Below are 22,641 nucleotides of genomic sequence, written 5' to 3'. Positions count from 1 at the left end.
ACTAGCCGGGATAATTCCTAATCCAACAAGGTCTAATTGCAGCTGGACGGAGAGACAGGCGATAAAGGAGCTATCCATAGACACTAACATCATGATCAAGCCCTCGGATAAAGGGGGAAATGTGGTCATTTTAGATACCTCCGCCTATCGTGAGATGTGTCTCACATTACTTAGCGATAGACAAAGCTATGACACTACCATCCGACCCCACTCCAGGATTCCAGCAGGAATTAAGGGACATCCTAACGAAAGCAAAGATGGATGGACTCATCAGCAGCGAGGAATTCGAGTTTCTCTACCCAGCACATCCAACCATGGCAACCTTCTACTGCCTACCCAAGGTCCATAAGGGCACACTACCCCTTAAGGGCCACCCGATTGTATCAGGGGTAGGCAGTTTGCCACAAAATAGTGGGGTTTATGTAGACCGCATATTAGGACCATTTGTGCAATCCCTCCCGTCTTACGTGAGAGATACAGGAGATCTACTCTCCAAGTTGGAGAACCTCAATTTAGAACCACACTGGTTTATGGCATCTATTGACGTTGAGGCCCTGTACTCCTCCTTCCCCATGATAAGGGCCTCTCAGCCACAGCATATTTCCTGAGGGCTAGAGGACTGCAGTTTTCTGCACATAATGAGCTGGTTCTCCAACTCTTGAACTTCGTATTGACTAGTAATTGTTTCCTTTTCGATGGTTGGATATACCACCAGCTCAGGGGCACCGCGATGGGCAGTTCTTGCGCACCAGCTTATGCTAACTTGCTCCTGGGCTGGTGGGAGGAGACTACGGTGTTCGGTGATGCACCCAACTGGTACACCGAGTATATCGTCCTCTGGGCCCGCTTCATAGATGATATCTTCATACTGTGGAGCGGGCCAGAGGACGAGTTCGGGAGGTTAGTGGATGAACTTAACCAGAACACCATTAATCTTAGATTCACGTCTGTGATTGTACGCAGCAATCTGCCGTTCCTGGACATTTGTATATCCAGAGACACCAAGGGGGGTCTTCAGACAACCATTTTCCACAAGGAGACATCTACAAACTCACTACTTCGATGGGACAGCTGTCACCCTGTCCCATTGAAGCGTGGGATTCCCGTGGGCCAATATTTGAGACTCAGGCGTAACTGCTCGGAACCACGGGAGTTTAAATGCCAGGCACACGAGTTGAAAGAGCGTTTCCGGGCACGGGGGTATCCGGATAATATACTGAGAAAAGCGTACCAGAGAGCACAACAGGAGACACGAACTATACTCCTGCACCCCACGGGGGGTCCCAAAACCGAGTCAAAAAATAACCTACGAATCATTGGCACATTCGACTCAGCGGCTAGGCAAATCAAAGAGATCCTAGCACGGAATTGGGATACTCTTCTGATGGACCCGGACCTAGCGGATGTGGTCAGCCCCCACCCATCAATGACCTTTAGGAGGGGGACCAATCTTAGAGATCTATTTGTCCACAGCCACTACAATCCCCCCAAAAAGAGGACGTGGCTGGACAAACCAATACAAGGATGTTTCAAGTGCGGCCGCTGCAGTTTCTGTAAGTTTGTTACCCAGAGTAAAATAGTGATACTCGACTCTATGGGCTCTAGCCACCAGATACGTGAATTTATGAACTGTCGCACGGCAGGAGTGATTTACCACCTAACCTGCGAATGTGGCATCAGGTATGTGGGCAAGACGCGTAGGGAATTGCGGATATGTATAGGTGAACATATGGGCGATATCCGCAATAATAGAGATACTCCGGTAGCCAGACACGTTCATTCGGTTCACGATGGACGTGTGTCAGGGGTCAAATTTGTAGGTCTAGAAGTGATCAAGAAGCCAGTACGAGGGGGGGACTGGGATAAAAGGATCCTCCAGAGGGAGTGCTGGTGGATATTCAAGCTGAAAACCACCAACCCCCATGGCTTGAACGACCAACTGCAGTTTGACTGCTTCCTGTGACCCACATTATACCTCCATTATATACATCTATATATATGGGATGGGGCGACTGGGATGCTTCACCCCCTTCTTCTGCGGCCTCTTCCCTGTCTCCCTGTTATATATGATTAGGAGGTGCAGTTCTATCTCTTGATTGCTTTCCTTCTCCTCTCCATCTGGTTCAGGCAAGTATTAACCCCTGTGTTTTGTTTCTTGTCTCCGCTCTCATTTGTGAACAGCATGTGCCATTCTAGGTATCAATCACACTGCTTGAGCGGCGAGAATTATCATCAGTCTTTAATGTTATGATATTATCTAGACTCAGGGGATTACCTACTAAAAGTGTTCCCTCTGAGGTCCCACACTGGAGGTGATGTTCATTATCATCTCCAGCATCAGCGTGAGTGCAGTAGCAGGAGCTGCTTTGCTTTATCAGCGACTCCTCCCACTCCCGCTGCCTCTATCGGTCAGCCGACGCCGCGCTCCGCCTCGACCACGCCCCCAGCTATGACGTCCACAAGTGCGCCGTGACGTCACTGAGGCTGCGCGGCGGGTCGGCTGCCCTCACTGCAAATGCGCATGCGCAAGGAGGGAAGGCCTACCGCGTCATTTGACATCTATGTAATCACATGGGTGGTGGCCACGCCCCTCAGGCAGACGCTTTGCCAGCCCTCTCCATCCATTTAAACTACACAGCGCGCACGTTCGCGCTGTCAGACGCCGGCAGACAGGCGGTACACCAGACTGCCCTGCCGCCCTCCATGGTAAAGGCTACACGCGTTCCATGTGATACACAGTGAGTAAACTATTTCAATATGTTATCAGTAAGAGTTGCAGCTAGGTACTGTACCTGAATGGATTCCCTCTTCTGTTGTTCTCCATTTACATGGTATTTGTCCATTCAAGCCTGTGCAACCTTTGCACCCTCTGTTGCCTTTCTCACCCCCTCCCCCACCTGTAATTATCATCCAGCTGGTATAGGAGTGGGGGCTTCTCCTCTACTCACGACCCCTGTCCCCTGATGAGTTAGGGGGTCCTCTAGAAGTAGAGGTACATTTGATTCCCCTAAGGTCTGATATATTCCTAAACAAAACGCGTAGGAACCACGAATATATCCACCATTATTAGTCCTTTGGACCACGTATATATCTACCATTATTAGTCCTTTGGGACTTTGTACATATCCACCAACAGTAGCTTCCCCCACCCTGATAGCTTAAGCCCCTTACAGGGCCACTTCCCCTGTTCTCACAGGATCATCTAAGGTGTATTTCCCAGGGTCAGGTTCCGGACGGGGCCACCCCTTGCGGGGATAGGACCCCGTGTTAGAAGGTTACCTTAGGGTATAACAGGCCAAGTAGGGCATTAACAGGGATAGATTTTTTCCCTGTGGCCCTCAGCCACCAAGGTTTAACCCATTGAAGGACGCGTTCAAGTGCAAAGAATATTCCTCCCTTGAGCATTGGACTACACGGTCTGGGCGTCCAGTACCGGTAAGATCTACCCTGTTACTTTCGCCTATTGGCATAATATTGGACCTCAGGCACACCGCCGTGGCCCTAACACAGTGTATTTTTCTGGTCAGTTACACTTTCGCACCACCCCAAGGGCCCAAGTGTGCCTGACCAAAAGGTGACCTATCCATCTGGGTCCCTTGCCGATGTTTGTACATGTTTGTCTGGTAGGGGCTTCTTCTTTTCCCAGTTAGGGATATTAATTGTTCAAATAAACTATAGGTTTTAACACGTTACTGCCCCTTATTTACACACATCTATTGCTGGTGTGTCCACTATGGCTTTACCTCAGTATCTCTCAGATTTTGCGGATGTCTTTTCGGAGGGTGGGGCTCAGGAATTGCCCCCTCATCGTGACTATGATTGTCCAGTTAATCTCATCCCAGGGGCTAAGTTGCCAAAGTCTCGACTTTACAACCTTTCTCAACCCGAAAGAGAGGTCATGCGAAAGTATATCGCCGAGAGTTTGGCAAAAGGTCATATTAGGCCATCTAAGTCTTCGGTGGCAGTAGGCCTGTTCTTTGTAAAAAAAAAAGGATGGATCGCTGAGACCTTGTTTGGATTTCCGGGAATTGAACCGTATTACGGTCCGGGATCTATATCCCCTCCCTTTGATCTCTGACCTTTTTGATCAGATTGTTGGAACCAAGGTGTTCTCCAAGTTGGATTTGAGAGGGGCCTACAATCTGATCAGAATCAAGGAGGGGGATGAGTGGAAAATGGCCTTCAATACGCACGAGGGTCATTTTGAGAATCTGGTTATGCCTTTTGGGTTGACGAACGCGCCAGCAGTATTTCAGCGATTCGTCAATGACCTTTTTCATCATTTGGTGGAGAAATTCGTGGTGGTTTATTTGGATGACATTTTAATTTACTCTCCTGATCTGAAGACCCATCAGGATCATGTGAGACAGATCTTGACGACCCTTCGGAAGAATAAATTATATGCTAAATTGGAGAAATGTTTGTTTTCGGTGCAGGAGCTTCTGTTCTTGGGATATCTGCTTTCTGACTCTGGTTTTCGTATGGACCCCGAAAAGGTCTGGGCGGTTTTGGAGTGGGACCGACCAGAGAATCAGAAAGCTTTGATGAGGTTCCTGGGGTTTACTACTTATTATAGAAAATTTATTGCAAACTATTCTACCATTGTAAGACCTCTCACTGATATGACTAAGAAGGGCGCCGACGTCTCTGTCTGGTCGGATGAGGCATTGCAGGCCTTTTCGACTATTAAGGAGCGTTTTGCGTCTGCTCCCATTCTGCTGCAGCCCGATGTGGAGTTTGATGCATCAGAAGTGGGGGTTGGAGCGGTGCTGTCGCAGGGTCCATCTCCTGGCAAATGGGTCCCGTGTGCTTTTTTCTCCAAGAAGCTCTCGGTCGCCGAGAGGAATTATGCAATCTGCCAAGCGTCTGAACCCTAGACAGGCCAGATGGTCACAGTTTTTTTACCAGGTTTAATTTTGTGGTTACCTTTCGCCCAGGGGTTAAGAACGTCAAGGCGGATGCCTTGTCTCGCTGCTTTCCTGGGGCAGGTGATTCAGAGGATCCTGCTCCGATTTTGGCTGATGTGGTGGTGGTCTCCGCTCTGTACCCCGAATTGGAGATGGAGGTGTTGGGAGCTCAGGAGGGGGCTCCTGGTTCTTGTCCCCCAGGGAGGTTGTTTGTTCCTGAAGGCCTGCGATACAAGGTATTAAAGGAACATCACGATACTGTCCTTGCTGGACATCCTGGTGGTAAGTCCACCTGTGATCTGGTGTCTCGGAGGTTCTGGTGGCCAGGGTTACGTAAGAGCATTGAAGATTACGTGGCAGCTTGTGAGACCTGTGCTCAGTCAAAGGTTGCTCATACTCGACCGGCTGGTTCACTTCTTCCATTGTCAATTCCGTCTCGTCCTTGGACGCACTTGTCTATGGACTTTATTACGGATCTGCCGAGTTCCTCCGGGAGAACAGTAATTTTGGTGGTAGTTGACCGTTTCAGTAAAATGGCTCACTTTATATCATTAACTAGTCTGCCTAACGCCAAGACTCTTGCGCAGATTTTTGTGGATAATATTGTGAAATTGCATGGTATTCCTTCGGATGTGGTCTCTGATAGGGGCACGCAGTTTGTCTCCAGGTTTTGGAGGGCGTTCTGTTCTCGGCTGGGCATTCAACTTTCGTTCTCTTCGGCTTGTCATCCGCAGTCGAATGGACAGACATAGCGTACTAATCAAAACCTAGAGATCTACTTGAGGTGCTTTGTGGCTGAGAATCAGGAGGACTGGTCCTCATTCTTGTCCCTAGTAGAATTTGCTTTGAATAACCATAGGCAGGAGTCCACGGGTAAGTCGCCATTTTTTGGTGCATACGGTTTTCATCCTCAGTTTGGTACCTTTTCTGGGACTGGTTCCTCTATCTGGCGGAGGATCCAAGGCAATTTGGAGAAGATGGGTGAGAGGTATAAGCGAATGGCTGACAAGAGACGTGTGACTGGTCCGGACCTGTGTGTGGGTGATCTGGTGTGGTTGTCCACGGAAAATATTAAATTGAGAGTGCCATCTTGGAAACTGGGTCCAAGATTTATCGGTCCGTATAAAATATCTGCGGTGATCAATCCAGAAGCGTTTCGGCTGGATCTTCCGCAGACTTGGAGGATCCATGATGTGTTCCACAGGTCTTTACTAAAAAAATATGTGAAACCGGTGGAACCATCGCCATTGCCTCCTCCTCCCGTTCTGGTCGATGGAAATTTGGAGTTCGAGATCTCCAGGGTTCTCGACTCTAGAGTTCTTCGGGGTTCCCTTCAGTACCTGATACACTGGAGGGAATACGGCCCTGAGGAGAGGACGTGGGTTCCGGCGCTGGATGTCAGTGCCAGCCGACTAGTAAGGGCTTTTTATAGATCCCATCCGGATAAGGTTGGTCCGGGGTGTCCGGAGGTCAGAAGGGGGGGGGGGGTACTGTCATGGCCTGCTCTGACTATGTGCGGAGGTCGGCCAGAATAGCAGCACGTGTTTAGTTTTGTTTTGGAGTTGTGCTGGATCCGCCTCCCATCAGGTGCACTGGGTGGGGTCATTGGTTTAAATATCACTCTAGTCCAGTGTTCTGAGCGGGTTATAGAAATCAGTCCGGCCTTGGAAGCAAGGAAGGAAGGTTGTCTGTTCCAGCTCAGAAAAGATAAGTGTGGTTTCAGTTTTTGTTGATTGCTGTCTAGGTTGTGTTTGTGTCATCTTTCCCATCCAGGTTCTGTGCGAGCAGGCTGCTCCTTTTCCCCTTTTCACCATCTCAGGGAATCTAGGGTGTTTTAGCCCAGGCACGAGGACACTTCATTCCTACCTTCAAGGTCTGAATGTGGGCTGAGCAGTGCAGGGAGAGAGGTCAGGGTTTAGCTAGGAGGTGACCCTTCCCCTGCTTCTCGCCTAGAGCCTGGTTGTTGGTTTATCTGTGTGTCTGAGTTCCCCGTCCGCCGTGACACTGACCTGTTACATGGGCCCTTGGCAGCTGAAGGCATCTGTGTTGGTCCCATGTTCATATGTGCCCGCATTGATGAGAATGACGGAGCTTTAATATCTGCAAATGAGCCTCTAGGAGCAGTGGGGGCATTACCATTACACCTAGAGGCTCTGCTCTGTCTGCAACTGCTGCGCCCTCTGCACTTTTACAGGACCAGGGAGTGTTTATGTGATCACCCTGTCAATTAACATGGAGAGGGAGCAGCAGTTGCAGAGAGAGAAGAGAGGTGTAAAGGCAACGCCCCCGTTGCTCTTAGACGTTCATTTGCAGATATTAAAACATCATGTTTCTCGGCTATGTGGGCACATATGAACATGGGACCAACACAGATGCCATCAGCTGCCAAGTGCATATGTAACTGGTCAGCCAGTTTCATAGATACAAATCTGCTGACAGATGCCCTTTAAGTCTGTCCATCCATTCCAAAGCCAAGAGGCGAAGTTGATTCGTTCTATTGCTGTCTCTGTACAGATTTAAAATGTATTGTCTCCGTGGAGGCAAAATTAGTTTCACCCAAAGTTTTGTGATACTTTGTAATTTATTTCTGCATCTTTAAAAACATTTAAAATTCGTAATCCAAAGTCGGGTGTGGTACCGGCTGGTACCTCGGTACCAAACCCGACAAGGCAAAATATCGGAGTCAACAAATCGGCTCATCGCTCTAAAAGTTCCGGCACTACAAACATTGCAGTGGAGGTGGCTCGTATGCTTCGGAAAAGTGAGATCACAGAGGTCCATGCAAGCACCGTGTGATGTGCATTACACAAGTCTGGAATGGAAAGCCTTGTGTCACGGTGGGGAGTAGGGGAAACCCCCCACCATACAATGTAATGGGTAACTGATAGCTGCTAGGCCAAGAAGCCAGGAAAAGGGAAGCAGGTCACCTCCTATAGCGTCCCTAATTCTCTCCCTCACTCCTCACCGTATGAGCGGACCCCGATGGTAGGACGGCTCATACCCTGGAAACCTGGCACCCTGAGTCTTCCTGATAATCCCTCAGATAGTAGCAGGGGGGAGACGTCCTGTTCATCCAAGACACAGAAGAACAAGTCTCAAAAGACCTAATAGCAGGGAAAAGGAGAGACCATACACAGCAAGAGAATCAGCAGGTAAGAACACAAGACAACACACTTACCTGCCGAAGTCTCCACAACTGGAACCTGTGCATACGTACAGGAGCACTAACACCAAACAGGACGCCGTACCAGCAACTCACACAGGTATTTAGCACACCAGACTCCGCCAGGTCCCCCAAGCTGCAAGGTGCATGGCAGCCCCAGGCAGCGCTGCATACAGGCTAGTGGTTCACCCCTCTGGCAAACCAACCCGTTTCCGGAGGACATAACACTCAGGGAATACGTATTCCATATATGCAGGGACAAACACCAACAACAGCCCAGACATGTAACAACAATCAAGACGTACAACACACCCTGAACATAAACCCATACCTAACATACAACAAGTGAGGTACGATATAAGGAGCACACAAAAAATGAAGACAATTTATGTCCAACAAGGTGGCCCTCAAGGACTGGGCAAGTTCACCCAGGAAAGGAGCAGAGCTCCATAACCAAACAAGGCCGGAGTACCACTGCCCCCTGCCAGGAAGCCATAGATAAAGTCAAGCTACTGGCCACACCCAGGACACACCTAAATCCCCACTAGCTAGAGGATTAACCCCTCGCTCACCAAACCGCAGGGAGACACACCTTAAAGGGGAAATGCATGTGCAAACCGACAACAACATGTTGCCACCGGCAACCAGTCCGCACGGCAACTGCGTCACGGTCAAACAACAATATGACCGTGACACCAGTAGACAGTAGAAGCAGACAGTAGAAGATGGGTGATTTGGAGCAATGAGACGAAAGTTAATAGACTTTGCTCTGATTGGTACAAATGGGTCTGGAAGAAACAAGGTAAAAGGGGTCTAACCTATTAAGAAATTGAAAGAACTGTCAAGTTTGCTGGAGGAAGCTTCATGATAAGGGGTTGTTTCACAGCCAAAGGCTTTGGATACTTGATCAGAATCGATGGTGGTCTCAATGCTGAGCTATATGTGAGTATCCCACAAGACGAGGATTTCGTACACTCTAGTACTATGGGTATAAAAAGGACAACATGGTGTTCCAACAGGACAATGACCTGAAGCATACGTCGAGATCGGCGAAGAAATGGTTCAATGACAATGAAGTAGAGGTGCTGGATTGCCCCCATAGTCCTCAGACCTAAACTCAATAGAACACTTGTGGGTAGAGTTGAAGAAAAAGCTGCATTTGTACCCAAGTGATTTGACCAGTATGCACCAACATTGGGAACGTGTAGAAGAGACCTGGGAACAGATTTCGATCGAGACATGCTTGAATCTGAACAAGAGCATGCCCAGAAGGATTCAGGCAGTGTTGAAAGCCAAAGGTGGATTTACAAAATACTAACAAAATAATAAAAATTAAAATTTTGAATTTTAGGAGCAAAATGGTAACAATGCAGTTACATGACAAGATTCTGCATAACTAATTATATGCTAAATAGTTGCAAGTCCAATTTATGTATGAGTTAGCCAAGATGATTGTCTATAAATGATGGTAGTCTCATGTTTGAAGTTGTGGTGGATGATGAGATATGGAGCCTGAAAGTCAAAAGTTCAAAACATTGTTACTCTTTTGCTTGTCAGTGTAAAAGGATATGCTGTCTGAAACATGGGCAGCAGAGTCGCTCATGACAGAGAGCTATTCTTTACTCTGAAAACATCATTTTAAGCTGCTTGGCACAGGGAGAAGCTGTTAGTCTTCTCCCTGCCCTGCTTGGCTTCATTGACGAATCTCCCCTCAGGAGCAGAGAGTCAAGCAGGGCAGAGATGAGGCTCACAGTGGACACTTCTTCCTGGGCTCAGCTTAATTAGTTAATTTTTTATTTTTTTTTCCCTGAAAAAAATAATAATACTGTATCAGAGTAAAACATGGCAATCGCTCATGAGGAACCCTTTCAGGATTTCATGTCTATGGTTCAGGCAGCAGGAACCTGATGACCGTTTCCCTTAAAGTAGACCTGTAATCTCTAATGAGATGTCTGTTTTAGTAATAAATTGTATTCCCCATTAAATAATTCTGGAGCCTTTTTTGTGCGTTGTGCCATTCCCTTGTAAGGAATTTTACTTTAAAGTGTACCTAAACCTTTAATTACACTTTTGTTACAAAATTATTTTTGTTATATATTTTTTACTTTATAATGTGAAATAGGCACCTGAAGTTTTTTAGAATCCATACTCCCGTTCACTGTGGTACATGGTAGTACAGATGCTCTCCCTGTGGCCATACTGTAATCGCTGTACTGGCAGAATCTCCATAGTACAGTGTGGCTGGCTAAAACCTGGCATAAAAGTGCAATGCAGGCTTTAGCAGAGCGAGCTTAAGCAGAGGAGCGATGTCTTATGTGCTTATCTCCTGCGCCCTACTAATGCTGCGAACCAGGGTATTCCATGATCACAGCATCAGTGGGCGCAGCACCCAAGATAGTAAGAGCATTTTTGCGCCCCTCTCTTGGCTGCCATGAGGTGGTGTCCTGGTCAACTGCCTTTGTACCCTTTATCCCAGCCCTGTGCTAGCATAGAAGGTAGATGGCCATCCAATTCTAGCTGCGGGAGGTGCTGTGTATATGTTTTAGGCTGCTCATGAAGTCCTTAGATCATAGTGCACAGTCTTTGTAAACCTTCTGCACAGAAATGTGCATGTGTGTGTATTGTGCTGTGCACAAGCTTCAGGATTGTCAAGCATTTTAGCAGGCATACAGCATGTACACAGATGTCTACATAGATGTCATCATCCTTTCCCAAACTGGTAGACTGAGATATTTACTGGGTTTAATTAAAGCATATGTTCCTTGTTTTTATAATGCAGATCATGACTGTACCAAATGATCCCTATACGTTTCTTTCTTGTGGTGAAGATGGCACTGTAAGGTGGTTTGATGTTCGAATGAAAACTAGTTGCACAAAAGAGGACTGTAAAGATGTAAGTTTTATGCACTTGCACAATTTTAAGATATTGGACTGAGCAAATAAATTAAAGTTGATCTAGATCTTGAATTTGTGTAAGAGTCTAATTATGAAATAATATAGCTTTATTTTCGTATTGGGAATTCTGCACCTCATCTATTACCCAGAGAGGAGAGCAGTTTAACCACCTTCCGGCCACCTAACGCACGGATGCGTCCGGAAGGTGGTTGATTCATTCCTCCTGGACGCATCCGTGCGTCATCTCGCGAGAGGCGAGATTTCCTGTGAACGCGCGCACACAGGCGCGCGCGTTCACAGGATCGGAAGGTAAGCGAGTGGATCTCCAGCCTGCCAGCGGCGATCGTTCGCTGGCAGGCTGGAGATGTGATTTTTTTAACCCCTAACAGGTATATTAGACGCTGTTTTGATAACAGCGTCTAATATACCTGCTACCTGGTCCTCTGGTGGTCCCTTTTGTTTGGATCGACCACCAGAGGACACAGGTAGCTCAGTAATATGTAGCACCAATCACCACTACACTACACCCCCCCTGTCACTTATTAGCCCCTTATTCACCCCTGATCACCCCATAAAGACTCCCTGATCACCCCCCTGTCATTGATCACCCCCCTGTCATTGATCACCCCCTTGTAAGGCTCCATTCAGACGTCCGTATGTTTTTTACGGATCCACGGATACATGGATCGGATCCGCAAAACACATACGGACATCTGAATGGAGCCTTATAGGGGGGTGATCACCCCATATAGACTCCCTGATCACCCCCCTGTCATTAATCACCCCCCTGTAAGGCTGCATTCAGACGTCCGTATGTTTTTTATGGATCCACGGATACATGGATCGGATGCGCAAAACACATACGGACATCTGAATGGAGCCTTATAGGGGGGTGATCAATGACAGGGGGGTGATCACCCCATATAGACTCCCTGATCACCCCCCTGTCATTGATCACCCCCCTGTAAGGCTCAATTCAGACATTTTTTTGGCCCAAGTTAGCGGAATTATTATTTTTTTTCTTACAAAGTCTCATATTCCACTAACTTGTGTCAAAAAATAAAATCTCACATGAACTCACCATACCCCTAACGGAATCCAAATGCGTTAAAATTTTTTGACATTTATATTCCAGACTTCTTCTCACGCTTTAGGGCCCCTAGAATGCCAGGGCAGTATAAATACCCCACATGTGACGCCATTTCGGAAAGAAGACACCCCAAGGTATTCCGTGAGGGGAATATTGAGTCCATGAAAGATTGAAATTTTTGTCCCAAGTTAGCGGAAAGGGAGACTTTGTGAGAAAAATAAAAATCAATTTCCGCTAACTTGTGGCAAAAAAAAAAAAATTCTATGAACTCGCCATGCCCCTCATTGAATACCTTGGGGTGTCTTCTTTCCAAAATGGGGTCACATGTGGGGTATTTATACTGCCCTGGCATTTTAGGGGCCCTAAAGCGTGAGAAGAAGTCTGGGATCCAAATGTCTAAAAATGCCCTCATAAAATGAATGTGGGCCCCTTTGCGCATCTAGGCTGCAAAAAAGTGTCACACATCTGGTATCGCCGTACTCAGGAGAAGTTGGGCAATGTGTTTTGGGGTGTCATTTTACATATACCCATGCTGGGGGAAATAAATATCTTGGTCAAATGCCAACTTTGTATAAAAAAATGGGAAAAGTTGTGTTTTGCCGATATATTTCTCTCACCCAGCATGAGTATATGTAAAAAAGACACCCTAAAACACATTGCCCAACTTCTCCTGAATACGGCGATACCAAATGTGTGACACTTTTTTGCAGCCTAGGTGGGCAAAGGGGCCCACATTCCAAAGAGCACCTTTAGGATTTCACAGGTCATTTACCTACTTACCACACATTAGGGCCCCTAGAATGCCAGGGCAGTATAACTACCCCACAAGTGACCCCATTTTGGAAAGAAGACACCCCAAGGTATTCCGTGAGGGGCATGGCGAGTTCCTAGAATTTTTTATTTTTTGTCACAAGTTAGCGGAAAATGATGATTTTTTTTTATTTTATTTTTTCTTACGAAGTCTCATATTCCACTAACTTGTGACAAAAAATAAAAACTTCCATGAACTCACTATGCCCATCACGAAATACCTGGGGGTGTCTTCTTTCCAAAATGGGGTCACTTGTGGGGTAGTTATACTGCCCTGGCATTTTAGGGGCCCGAATGCGTGAGAAGTGGTTTGAAATCAAAATCTGTAAAAAATGGCCGGTGAAATCCGAAAGGTGCTCTTTGGAATGTGGGCCCCTTTGCCCACCTAGGCTGCAAAAAAGTGTCACACATCTGGTATCACCGTACTCAGGAGAAGTTGGGCAATGTGTTTTGGCGTGTCTTTTTACATATACCCATGCTAGGTGAGAGAAATATCTTGGCAAAAGACAACTTTTCCCATTTTTTTATACAAAGTTGTCTTTTGCCAAGATATTTCTCTCACCCAGCATTGGTATATGTAAAATGACACCCCAAAACACATTGCCCAACTTCTACTGAGTACGGCAATACCACATGTGTGACACTTTTTTGCAGCCTAGGTGGGCAAAGGGGCCCACATTCCAAAGAGCACCTTTCGGATTTCACCGGCCGTTTTTTACAGATTTTGATTTCAAACTACTTTGCACGCATTCGGGCCCCTAAAATGCCAGGGCAGTAGAACTACCCCACAAGTGACCCCATTTTGGAAAGAAGACACTCCAAGGTATTTCGTGATGGGCATAGTGAGTTCATGGAAGTTTTTATTTTTTGTCACAAGTTAGTGGAATATGAGACTTTGTAAGAAAAAAATAAATTAAAAAAAATCATCATTTTCCGCTAACTTGTGACAAAAAATTTAAAGTTCTATGAACTCACTATGCCCATCAGCGAATACCTTAGGGTGTCTACTTTCCGAAATGGGGTCATTTGTGGGGTGTTTGTACTGTCTGGCCATTGTAGAACCTCAGGAAACATGACAGGTGCTCAGAAAGTCAGAGCTGCTTCAAAAAGCGGAAATTCACATTTTTGTACCATAGTTTGTAAACGCTATAACTTTTACCCAAACCATTTTTTTTATACCCAAACATTTTTTTTTATCAAAGACATGTAGAACAATAAATTTAGAGAAAAATTTATATATGGATGTAGTTTTTTTTGCAAAATTTTACAACTGAAAGTGAAAAATTTCATTTTTTTGCAAAAAAAACGTTAAATTTCGATTAATAACAAAAAAAGTAAAAATGTCAGCCGCAATGAAATACCACCAAATGAAAGCTCTATTAGTGAGAAGAAAAGGAGGTAAAATTCATTTGGGTGGTAAGTTGCATGACCGAGCAATAAACGGTCAAAGTAGTATAGGTCAGAAGTGTAAAAAATGGTCTGGTCATTAAGGGTGTTTAAGCTAAGGGGGCTGAGGTGGTTAAAAGAGCATCTTTCACCATTAGGTCCTGTCATGTCCTGCATTACGCAGACATGAGCCTAACAACAATGGACTTGTTAAGAGGGTTGTCCTAGTTAATTAGATATATTTGCCCCATGCCATCTAATGCTTTAACCTTTTCGCTACCAGCGCCATACATGTACAGTGCTGGATGAATAGGCAAACATGGCGCCAACTCACACGTGCCGCTGGCATCATACCCTGCGGGTCTCCACTGTTTCAAACTGCAGAGACCCGTGGTTAATTACCGTGACCAGCTATAATGCTGATCATGGTAATTAAAGCCTTTAGATGCCGTGATCAAGTTCTTACCGGCATCGTCTGCAGCCAGTGGGAATACCAGAGAATTGTGTTAAATATATTTAGCCTCGCTAAAGAGGCTTAGGGCATCGAAGCTGCCATTCTTATTTTGACGACTAGGTCGCAGGCCAACATAACAAAGGAGAAATTGTCAGCAATTAATGGATTTTAAAAATCAATGATTGTTCAGAAAAAAAAAATTGATTTTGTACGCTCAAATATGAGCTTCAAAATCATTACAAAAAATTAAAAAATAAACTGTTAAACATATATAAAAAATAAAATAAAAAAATAAATACATAAATAACACAAATTATAAACATCATGGGTGTCACCGCGCCCATACTATTAAAATATTAAAACATTTTTACAATACGGCGAATGGTGTAACGGAAAAAAGGGTCAAAATGGCCAGTTTGCAATTTTTTCATTTCTTCTCTTACCCCAAAAAATGTAATAAAATGTGATCAAAGAGTCACACATGCTCCAAAATAGAATCAATAAAAACTAAAGATTGTCCCGTAAAAAATGAGCACCCACAGATCTCAGTAGATATAACTATAAAAAAGTTATGGGGGTCAGAATATGGTGATGTAAAAATTTATTTTTTTATAGTTTACATTTTTTTAACTCTATTTATACATAAAATACTTATACATACAGTATGGGGTATAGTTGTAATTGTATTGACCCAGAGAATAAAGGGCATGGGTCAGTTTTGCCACAAACGGAACGTCATGGGAACAAGACCAGTAAAACAGTGGAGTAATTGCGTTTTTTTTCTATTTCCACCCCATTTGGAATTTTTTTACCGTTTCCCACATTGCCATAATTAATGGTGACATTAAAAAGTACAACTTGTCCCGCAAAAAATAAGACCTCGTGAACAGAAATATAAAAAAGTTATGGCTCAAGGAAGATCAAAAAAAATCTACAGTATCAAGGGTTAAAAAAAAGATAGTCTTTATTTATATAGCGCCAAAATGTTTTATACACAGTAACATAGTTTATAAGGCTGAAAAAAGACATCTGTCTATCCAGTTCAGCCTGTTATCCTGCAAGTTGATCCAGAGGAAGTAAAAAAAACTAAAAACTTTTGAGGTAGAAGCCAATTTTCCCCACTTTAGGGGGAAAAGAATTCCTTCCTCAGGCAATCAGAATAACTCCCTGGATCAACGACCCCTCTCTAGTAACTATAGCCTCTAATATTATAAACTCCAGAAATACATCCAGGCCCCTCTTGAACTCTTTTAGTGAACTCACCATCACCACCTCCTCAGGCAGAGAGTTCCATAGTCTCACTGCTCTTACAGTAAAGAATCATCTTCTTTGTGTACAAACCAGAGGATGCAGAGGATGTCCCCTTGTCACAGTCACAGTCCTGGGGATAAATAGATGATGGGTGAGATCTCTGTACTGACCTCCGTTATGTTTATACCTAGTTATTAGATCTCCCCTCAGTAGTCTTTTTTTTTTCTAAAGTGAATAACCCTAATTTTGATAATTTTTCAGGGTACTGTAGTCTACCCATTCCAGTTATTACTTTAGTTGTCCTCCTCTGAACCCTCTCCAGCTCTGCTATGTCTGCCTTGTTCACAGGAGCCCAGAACTATACACGATACTCCATGTGTGGTCTGACTAGTGATTTGTAAAGTGGCAGGACTATGCATCTATGCCCCTTTTGATGCAACCCATTATCTTATTAGCCTTGGCAGTAGCTGCCTGACACTGGTTTCTACAGCTTAGTTTGCTGTTCACTAAAGTTCCAAGGTCCTTTTCCATGTCAGTGTTACCCAGTGTTTTACAATTTAGTATGTACTGGTGACTTATTCCTTACGCATTATTCTTTCCCATGTGCATAACCTTACATTTGTCAGTGTTAAACCTCATCTGTCACTTTTCTGCCTAAGCTTCCAATCTTTCCAGATCCCTCTGTAGTAGTATACTGTCCTCTTCAGTGTTAATTACTTTACACAGTTTAGTGTCATCTGCAAAAATTGATATTTTACTGTGCAAGCCTTCTAGAAGATCATTAATAAATATATTAAAGAGAATAGCACCCAATACTGACCCCCCATGTTTATGGTCGTGACTCCTTTGGAGCCGCATGCAGTTGCTCGCGGTCTGGGTGTTTTGTCAACCGCAGCTGGGGGCTGTTAGTAGTTTGCCTCAAGTGCGGTTGCCGCGGACAACAGGTGTTTGTTGGCAGTGTAGCAGCCTGAGCTGGTTGCTAGGTGTCTCACTGTTGATGCGTGCGGTTGGTTCTGGCTATGTGTGTGTGTATGTATGCACTTTCTATGTCTGGTGTGCACGGGGTTTAAGTTATGTGTACACTTCCCCTTTAAGTGGCTTTCTTCCCTTGCCTGGTGTAGGAAGGGTTAACTCCCTTCTTAGTGTGTGAACACTGGGTGTGTCTGTGTGTAGGTGTGGCCACTTTGGGCTATAAAGCCACTGTGGAGACCTGAAGCTGACTGGTTTTCCCCATCCCCAGCCGTGACACCCACTAGTGATAGTGATCCAATCTGAGTGTGTACCATTAATAACCACCCTCTGTTTTCTAACACTGAGCCAGTTACTTACCCACATACAGACATTTTCTCCCAGTCCAAGCAGTCTCATTTTATATACTAACCTTTTATGCGATACAGTGTGAAATGCTTTGGAGAAGTCCACATATATGACATCCATTGATGCCGCTGTCAAGTCTAGAACTTACCTCCTCATAGAAACTGATTAAATTAGTTTGACATGAACGATCCCTCATGAAGCCATGCTGATATGGTGTTATTTGCTTATTTTCATTGAGGTACTCCAAGATAGCACCTCTTAGAAAACCTTCAAACAGTTTACCCACGATAGATGTTAAACTTACCAGCCTATAGTTTCCGGGCTTTGTTTTTGGATCCTTTTTGAATATTGGCACCACATTTTCTATGTGCCAATCCTATGGAACACTCCCTGTCAGTATAGAGTCCTTTAATATCAGAAATAAGGATCTGGCTATGACATACTTAATTATCTTAGGGCACGGGGGTGTATACCATCTGGTCCAGGCGATTTGTCTTTTTTTATATTTTTTAAGATGTCGCTGTACTTCTTCCTAGGTCAGAAAGGGCACTTTTAATGGGGAATTTACGTTTACATTCTGCATTTCATCTTTATTTTCTTCAGTGAATACAGTGGAGAAAAAAATATTTAATAGTTTTGCTTTCTCCTCATCGCTCTCTGCAACTCCCCTCATTACTCTGTAAAGTAATGACCCCTTCAGATTTATACTTTTTACCATTAATATAATTGAAGAACATTTTAGGGTTAGTTTTACTCTCTTTGGCAATTAATTTCTCGGTCTCTAGTTTGGCTGCTTTTATTTGTTTTTTACATATTCTATTTTTTTCCTTATAGTCTTTTAATGTTTCCTCACTACCCTCCTGTTTTAGTGATTTAAATGCTTTATTTTTGTCATTTATTGCCTTCTTTATATTTCTATTTATCCTCATTTTTTTTTGTTCCTTAACCTTTTATTCCCATAATGTATTTACCTCTCACAATTAGATTTTTAGGATACTTTTAAAAATATTCCATTTTGTGGCTTTATTTTTATTTTTCAGGACTTTGTCCCAGTTAGTTAGGCCTATGGCCTCTCTTAGGCTACTTTCACACTCGCGTTTGGTCCGGATCCATCATGGATCTGCACAGATGGATACGTTCAGATAATACAACCATCTGCTTCCCTTTGATAACGGATCCGTTTGTATTATCTTTAACATAGCCAAGACGGATCCGTCTTGAACACCATTCAAAGTCAATGGAGGACGGATCCATTTTCTATTGTGCCAGATTGTGTCATAGAAAACGGATCCGTCCCCATTGACTTACATTGTGTGTCAGAATGGATCTGTTTGGCTCAGTTTCATAAGACGGACACCAAAACGCTGCAAGCAGCGTTTTGGTGTCCGCCTCCAAAGCAGGAATGGAGACAGAACGGAGGCAAACTGATGCATTCTGAGCGGATCATTTTCCTTTCAGAATGCATTAGGGCAAAACTGATCAGTTTTAGACTGCTTGTAAGAGCCTTGAACGGATCTCGAAAACGGAAAGCCAAAACGCTAGTGTGAAAGTAGCCTTAGTTGGCTAAATATAGGTTTTTTGAAGTTGGGTATTTTTGTTCCTCCCTGAAGAAACACTCTTTTAAATGACAATTGGAAGTCTATTGCTTTATGGTCACTATTTCCCAGGTGTCCACCAACCTGCACATCTGTTGTTCTGTCAGGTCTATTGGTTAATACTAAGTCCAGTTATATTTTGAAATGTTTCTCCTGTGCCATTCTCAGTACTGCTGGGCTGGTTTTCCTTCTTCTGTTTTATACAAGGCAGCGGTGATGACATGCAGGTATCTAAACTGCAATTGCTACAGCATTTCACTGTGTTCAACAGTGTATAGCACGAGAGTGCTGAGGAGAGCAGTTGAATTGGCTGAAGTGACACATGCTGTATACCTCTGTCAGCAATGAATCCTAAAATAGCTAGAACCAGCCCTGTACCTCTCTTGGTTCCAGAGTTCCCCTCATTCATTGCTTCAATTGCCCTGCTATTCAGGCTGGCAGCTCAGGGGCCTGCCCTTTGAGCTGCAGCTCTCTCCTTGTGCCAGTACTTATACAACAGATATACCCCTTTTGTGAGAGACTCACCTATACACTCTACACGTATTTATTCTCCCAATATATACAGTTGTGTTCAAAATTATTCAACCCCCACTGAAATTGAGTGTTTTGGCCAGTTTGACATTGATTTTGATCATTTCAGTCATCTTGTTTACAATTAAATCAAAGAGGCACTTGTAAGTCAGACAAATATAACATAACATTTATAATGAAATAACCACAAATGTATTTTCTGTGCTCACATCATTATCAGTTTTATTCAACCCCCAAGTGACATTCAATCTTAGTACTTAGTACAACATCCTTTTCCAGTTATAACAGCTTTTAAATGTGAAGCATAGCTTGACACAAGTGTCTTGCAGCGATCTACGGATATCTTCGCCCATTCTTCACGGGCAAAAGCCTCCAGTTCAGTCACATTCTTAGGCTTGCGCGCTGCAACTGCTTTCTTTAAGTTCCACCAGAGGTCCTCAATCAGATTTAAGTCTGGTGACTGCGATGGCCACTTCAAAATGTTCCAGCCTTTAATCTGCAACCATGCTCTAGTGGACTTGGAGGTATGCTTGGGATCATTGTCCTGTTGAAAGGTCCAACTTCTCCCAAGCCTGAGGTTTGTGATGGACTGCATCACATTTTCATCCAATATCTCCTGGTACTGAAGAGAATTCATGGTACCTTGCACACACTGAAGCTTCCCTGTACCTGTAGAAGCAAAACAGCCCCAAAGCATGATTGACCCCCCCGCCATGCTTCACAGTAGGCAAGGTGTTCTTTTCTTCATAGGCCTTGTTCTTCCTCCTCCAAACATAGCGTTGATCCATGGGCCCAAACAGTTCTAATTTTGTTTCATCAGTCCACAGAACACTATCCCAAAACTTTTGTGGTTTGTCCACATGACTTTTGGCATACTGCAGTCGACTCTTCTTATTCTTTGGAGACAGCAAAGGGGTGCGCCTGGGAGTTCTGGCATGGAGGCCTTCATTACGCAGTGTGCGCCTTATTGTCTGAGCTGAAACTTCAGTACCCACATCTGACAAATCTTTTTTCAGTTCCTCAGCAGTGACACGGGGATTTTTCTCCACTTTGCGCTTCAGGTAGCGCACAGCAGTCGAAGTCAGCATCTTCTTTCTGCCACGACCAGGTAGCGTTTCAACAGTGCCCTTTGCCTTGAATTTGCGAATGATGCTTCCTATGGTGTCTCTTGGTATGTTTAACATCTTTGCAATCTTCTTATAGCCATTGCCCTTCCTGTGAAGAGAAATCACCTCTTCTCTTGTCTTCCTGGACCATTCTCTTGACTTCACCATGTTTGTAAACACACCAGTAAATGTCTAGAAGGAGCTGAGTATCACAGTCCTTTTAAATCTGCCTAATTGGTGCTTATTATGCTTGATTGCTGCTCCTTGACATCCCCAGGTGTTTTCAATACCTGATCGAAAACACTTGAATGAACCTCTGTTCTTAAGAGTGGTAGTCTTTAAGGGGTTGAATAATTGTGTGTTCAGGCACAGGTTCTGCTTGTCACCGCACGCTGCCTGGGTGGTTCGGCCTCCAGGGTCTCGGATCCCCCACGCCTGCATGGTCGGGATCGCTGTCCGTATCCCTTTCAAACCACTTTCTTTCTGTCTGCCTCCCTTTATTCCCTGGGGTACGATGTCTATTCACTGCTGTATGTTTTTCCTTCTCCATTTGCACTCATTCAGTCCATCTACCCGCGGTGTGATGACGAATGGATCAGCAGCTGCATCCTGCGGTTTGCAGTGTTTTTCATCGACCTGCGGGTGGGGGCGTGGATGTGTGAGGGTAATATTACACTGATTTCCGTCTCATAGAAGTAGTGGTTGTGTTTACTTCCTTCATCTGCTGCGGAGCCTTATTCAGTGCTCTGAGTGTGTCAGCCTCCGCAGTCACTAATATATGTTTCACGGGCCTTACCTCAGGCCGCCTGTTCTCTCATACACTGCGGTCCTCGGATCCTCCGAGTTCTCCCGGCTCACAGCGTCCTCGCTACATTCCTGTCATTTGGTTGGTCTTTCCCGGATCGCCCGGGCTCTCTCTCTCTCACGGTGTTCGTCCTGTCTCAGGCCTTGGATCGCCCAGGGCCGTCCCTCTCCGGTTCGCCCGGTTCATGTATTTGTCTCCTGGATCGCCCAGGTCTCTTCCCTAGTTCGCCTAGGGTTCTTCTTCTTTTCCCTGGATCGCCCAGGTCTCTTCCCTAGTTTGCCTGGGGTTCTTCTTCTTTTCCCTGGATCGCCCAGGTCTCTTCCCTAGTTCGTCTGGGGTTCTTCCTTCCTCCTGGATCGCCCAGGTCTGTCTTCAGCTTCCTCGGCCGCCTGGTCTCTCTGTAAAACACGGGTGCGGGTTGTCCATGCTTCTTGTTTCCAGTCGGCATGTCCCTCGTACCCCTAGGTCACGTCCCAGGCTCATTTGCTCCCTGGGCTAGTAGGGTCTACTGATCCTTCTTTGGCGTCTTTTCCTGTCACCGCTTCCTGTGGGGAATCGCCTCCTGTTTATCTTCCCAGCTGTCGATTAACTGGTCCTCATATGCGTTATCTTCAGATCGTAGGTTCGGTCCGTTTTTTTCATCTCGCGTCAGTCGAGGGTTAAAATCCTCACTAAGGTAAGTTCAGGTCATGTTCATTCCCTCTGAGGGCAGTGTTTTTGTTTTTGTGGTTTTTTTTTCCTCTTCTCTTCTGAAGGTCTGGGTTTTTCTTTAGCTTACCGGTACGTAATCGGATTCAGATCTCCAGTTCTTCGGTTTTAGGCTTCATCTGGTAAGTATCTTAAATTGTCTCTTTACCCTCGCCTTTCATCTTCGTTTTCGGCTGTTCTTTCGCTCGCTTCCGCAGCTTCGTTCCCCCTCTCATTTACATTTTTTCACAGGTCAAGGATGTCTCACGTGTCAGAGACGGAAGACAATATTTCCCTTCCTGGAACATTGGCTTCTGGTCACTCCATCAGCGCTTCCTTGAGGAGTTGGACTGTGCCTAGGCTGATCACCGAGCTCAATCGCAGGGGGATTCGTCATCCCGCGTCAGCCCGCAAGGCAGAATTATACCGCTTGTTGATGACGGCCCCGAGTTCAGTGGAAAGTCAGTCTAGCTCGCCTTCCATCCAGCAAGCCCTGTCCCAGATTCAGTCCTCTATTAACGGGCTTGCCAGTTCTCTATTCGACATCCAGGCCAGGGTTGCAGCTCTCGAATCCAGACCCTCGGCAATTCCACCCTCCCCAGTGGTGGCACCCTCCCCACCTCCAGAGGTGGCAGGTAGGCCAG

General features: G+C 45.1%; 1 protein-coding gene across 4 annotated transcripts in view; it reads left to right on the top strand.

Annotated features, from left to right (window-relative positions):
• Positions 1 to 22,641, top strand: part of DCAF6 (DDB1 and CUL4 associated factor 6) — a 1,234,054-nt gene that overhangs the window by 208,985 nt on the left and 1,002,428 nt on the right. For all 4 annotated transcript variants that reach the window (XM_040424129.1, XM_040424128.1, XM_040424130.1 and 1 more), the window contains exon 6: positions 10,850 to 10,963. In XM_040424129.1, the coding sequence (XP_040280063.1) occupies positions 10,850 to 10,963 (114 nt within the window). The remainder of the gene's footprint in view (positions 1 to 10,849; positions 10,964 to 22,641) is intronic.

Source organism: Bufo bufo, chromosome 3 (genome assembly GCF_905171765.1).
Source record: "Bufo bufo chromosome 3, aBufBuf1.1, whole genome shotgun sequence".
NCBI lineage: Eukaryota > Metazoa > Chordata > Amphibia > Anura > Bufonidae > Bufo > Bufo bufo.
Note: the sequence above shows the minus strand (reverse complement) of the source record. Positions and strands in the feature narration are given on the sequence as shown.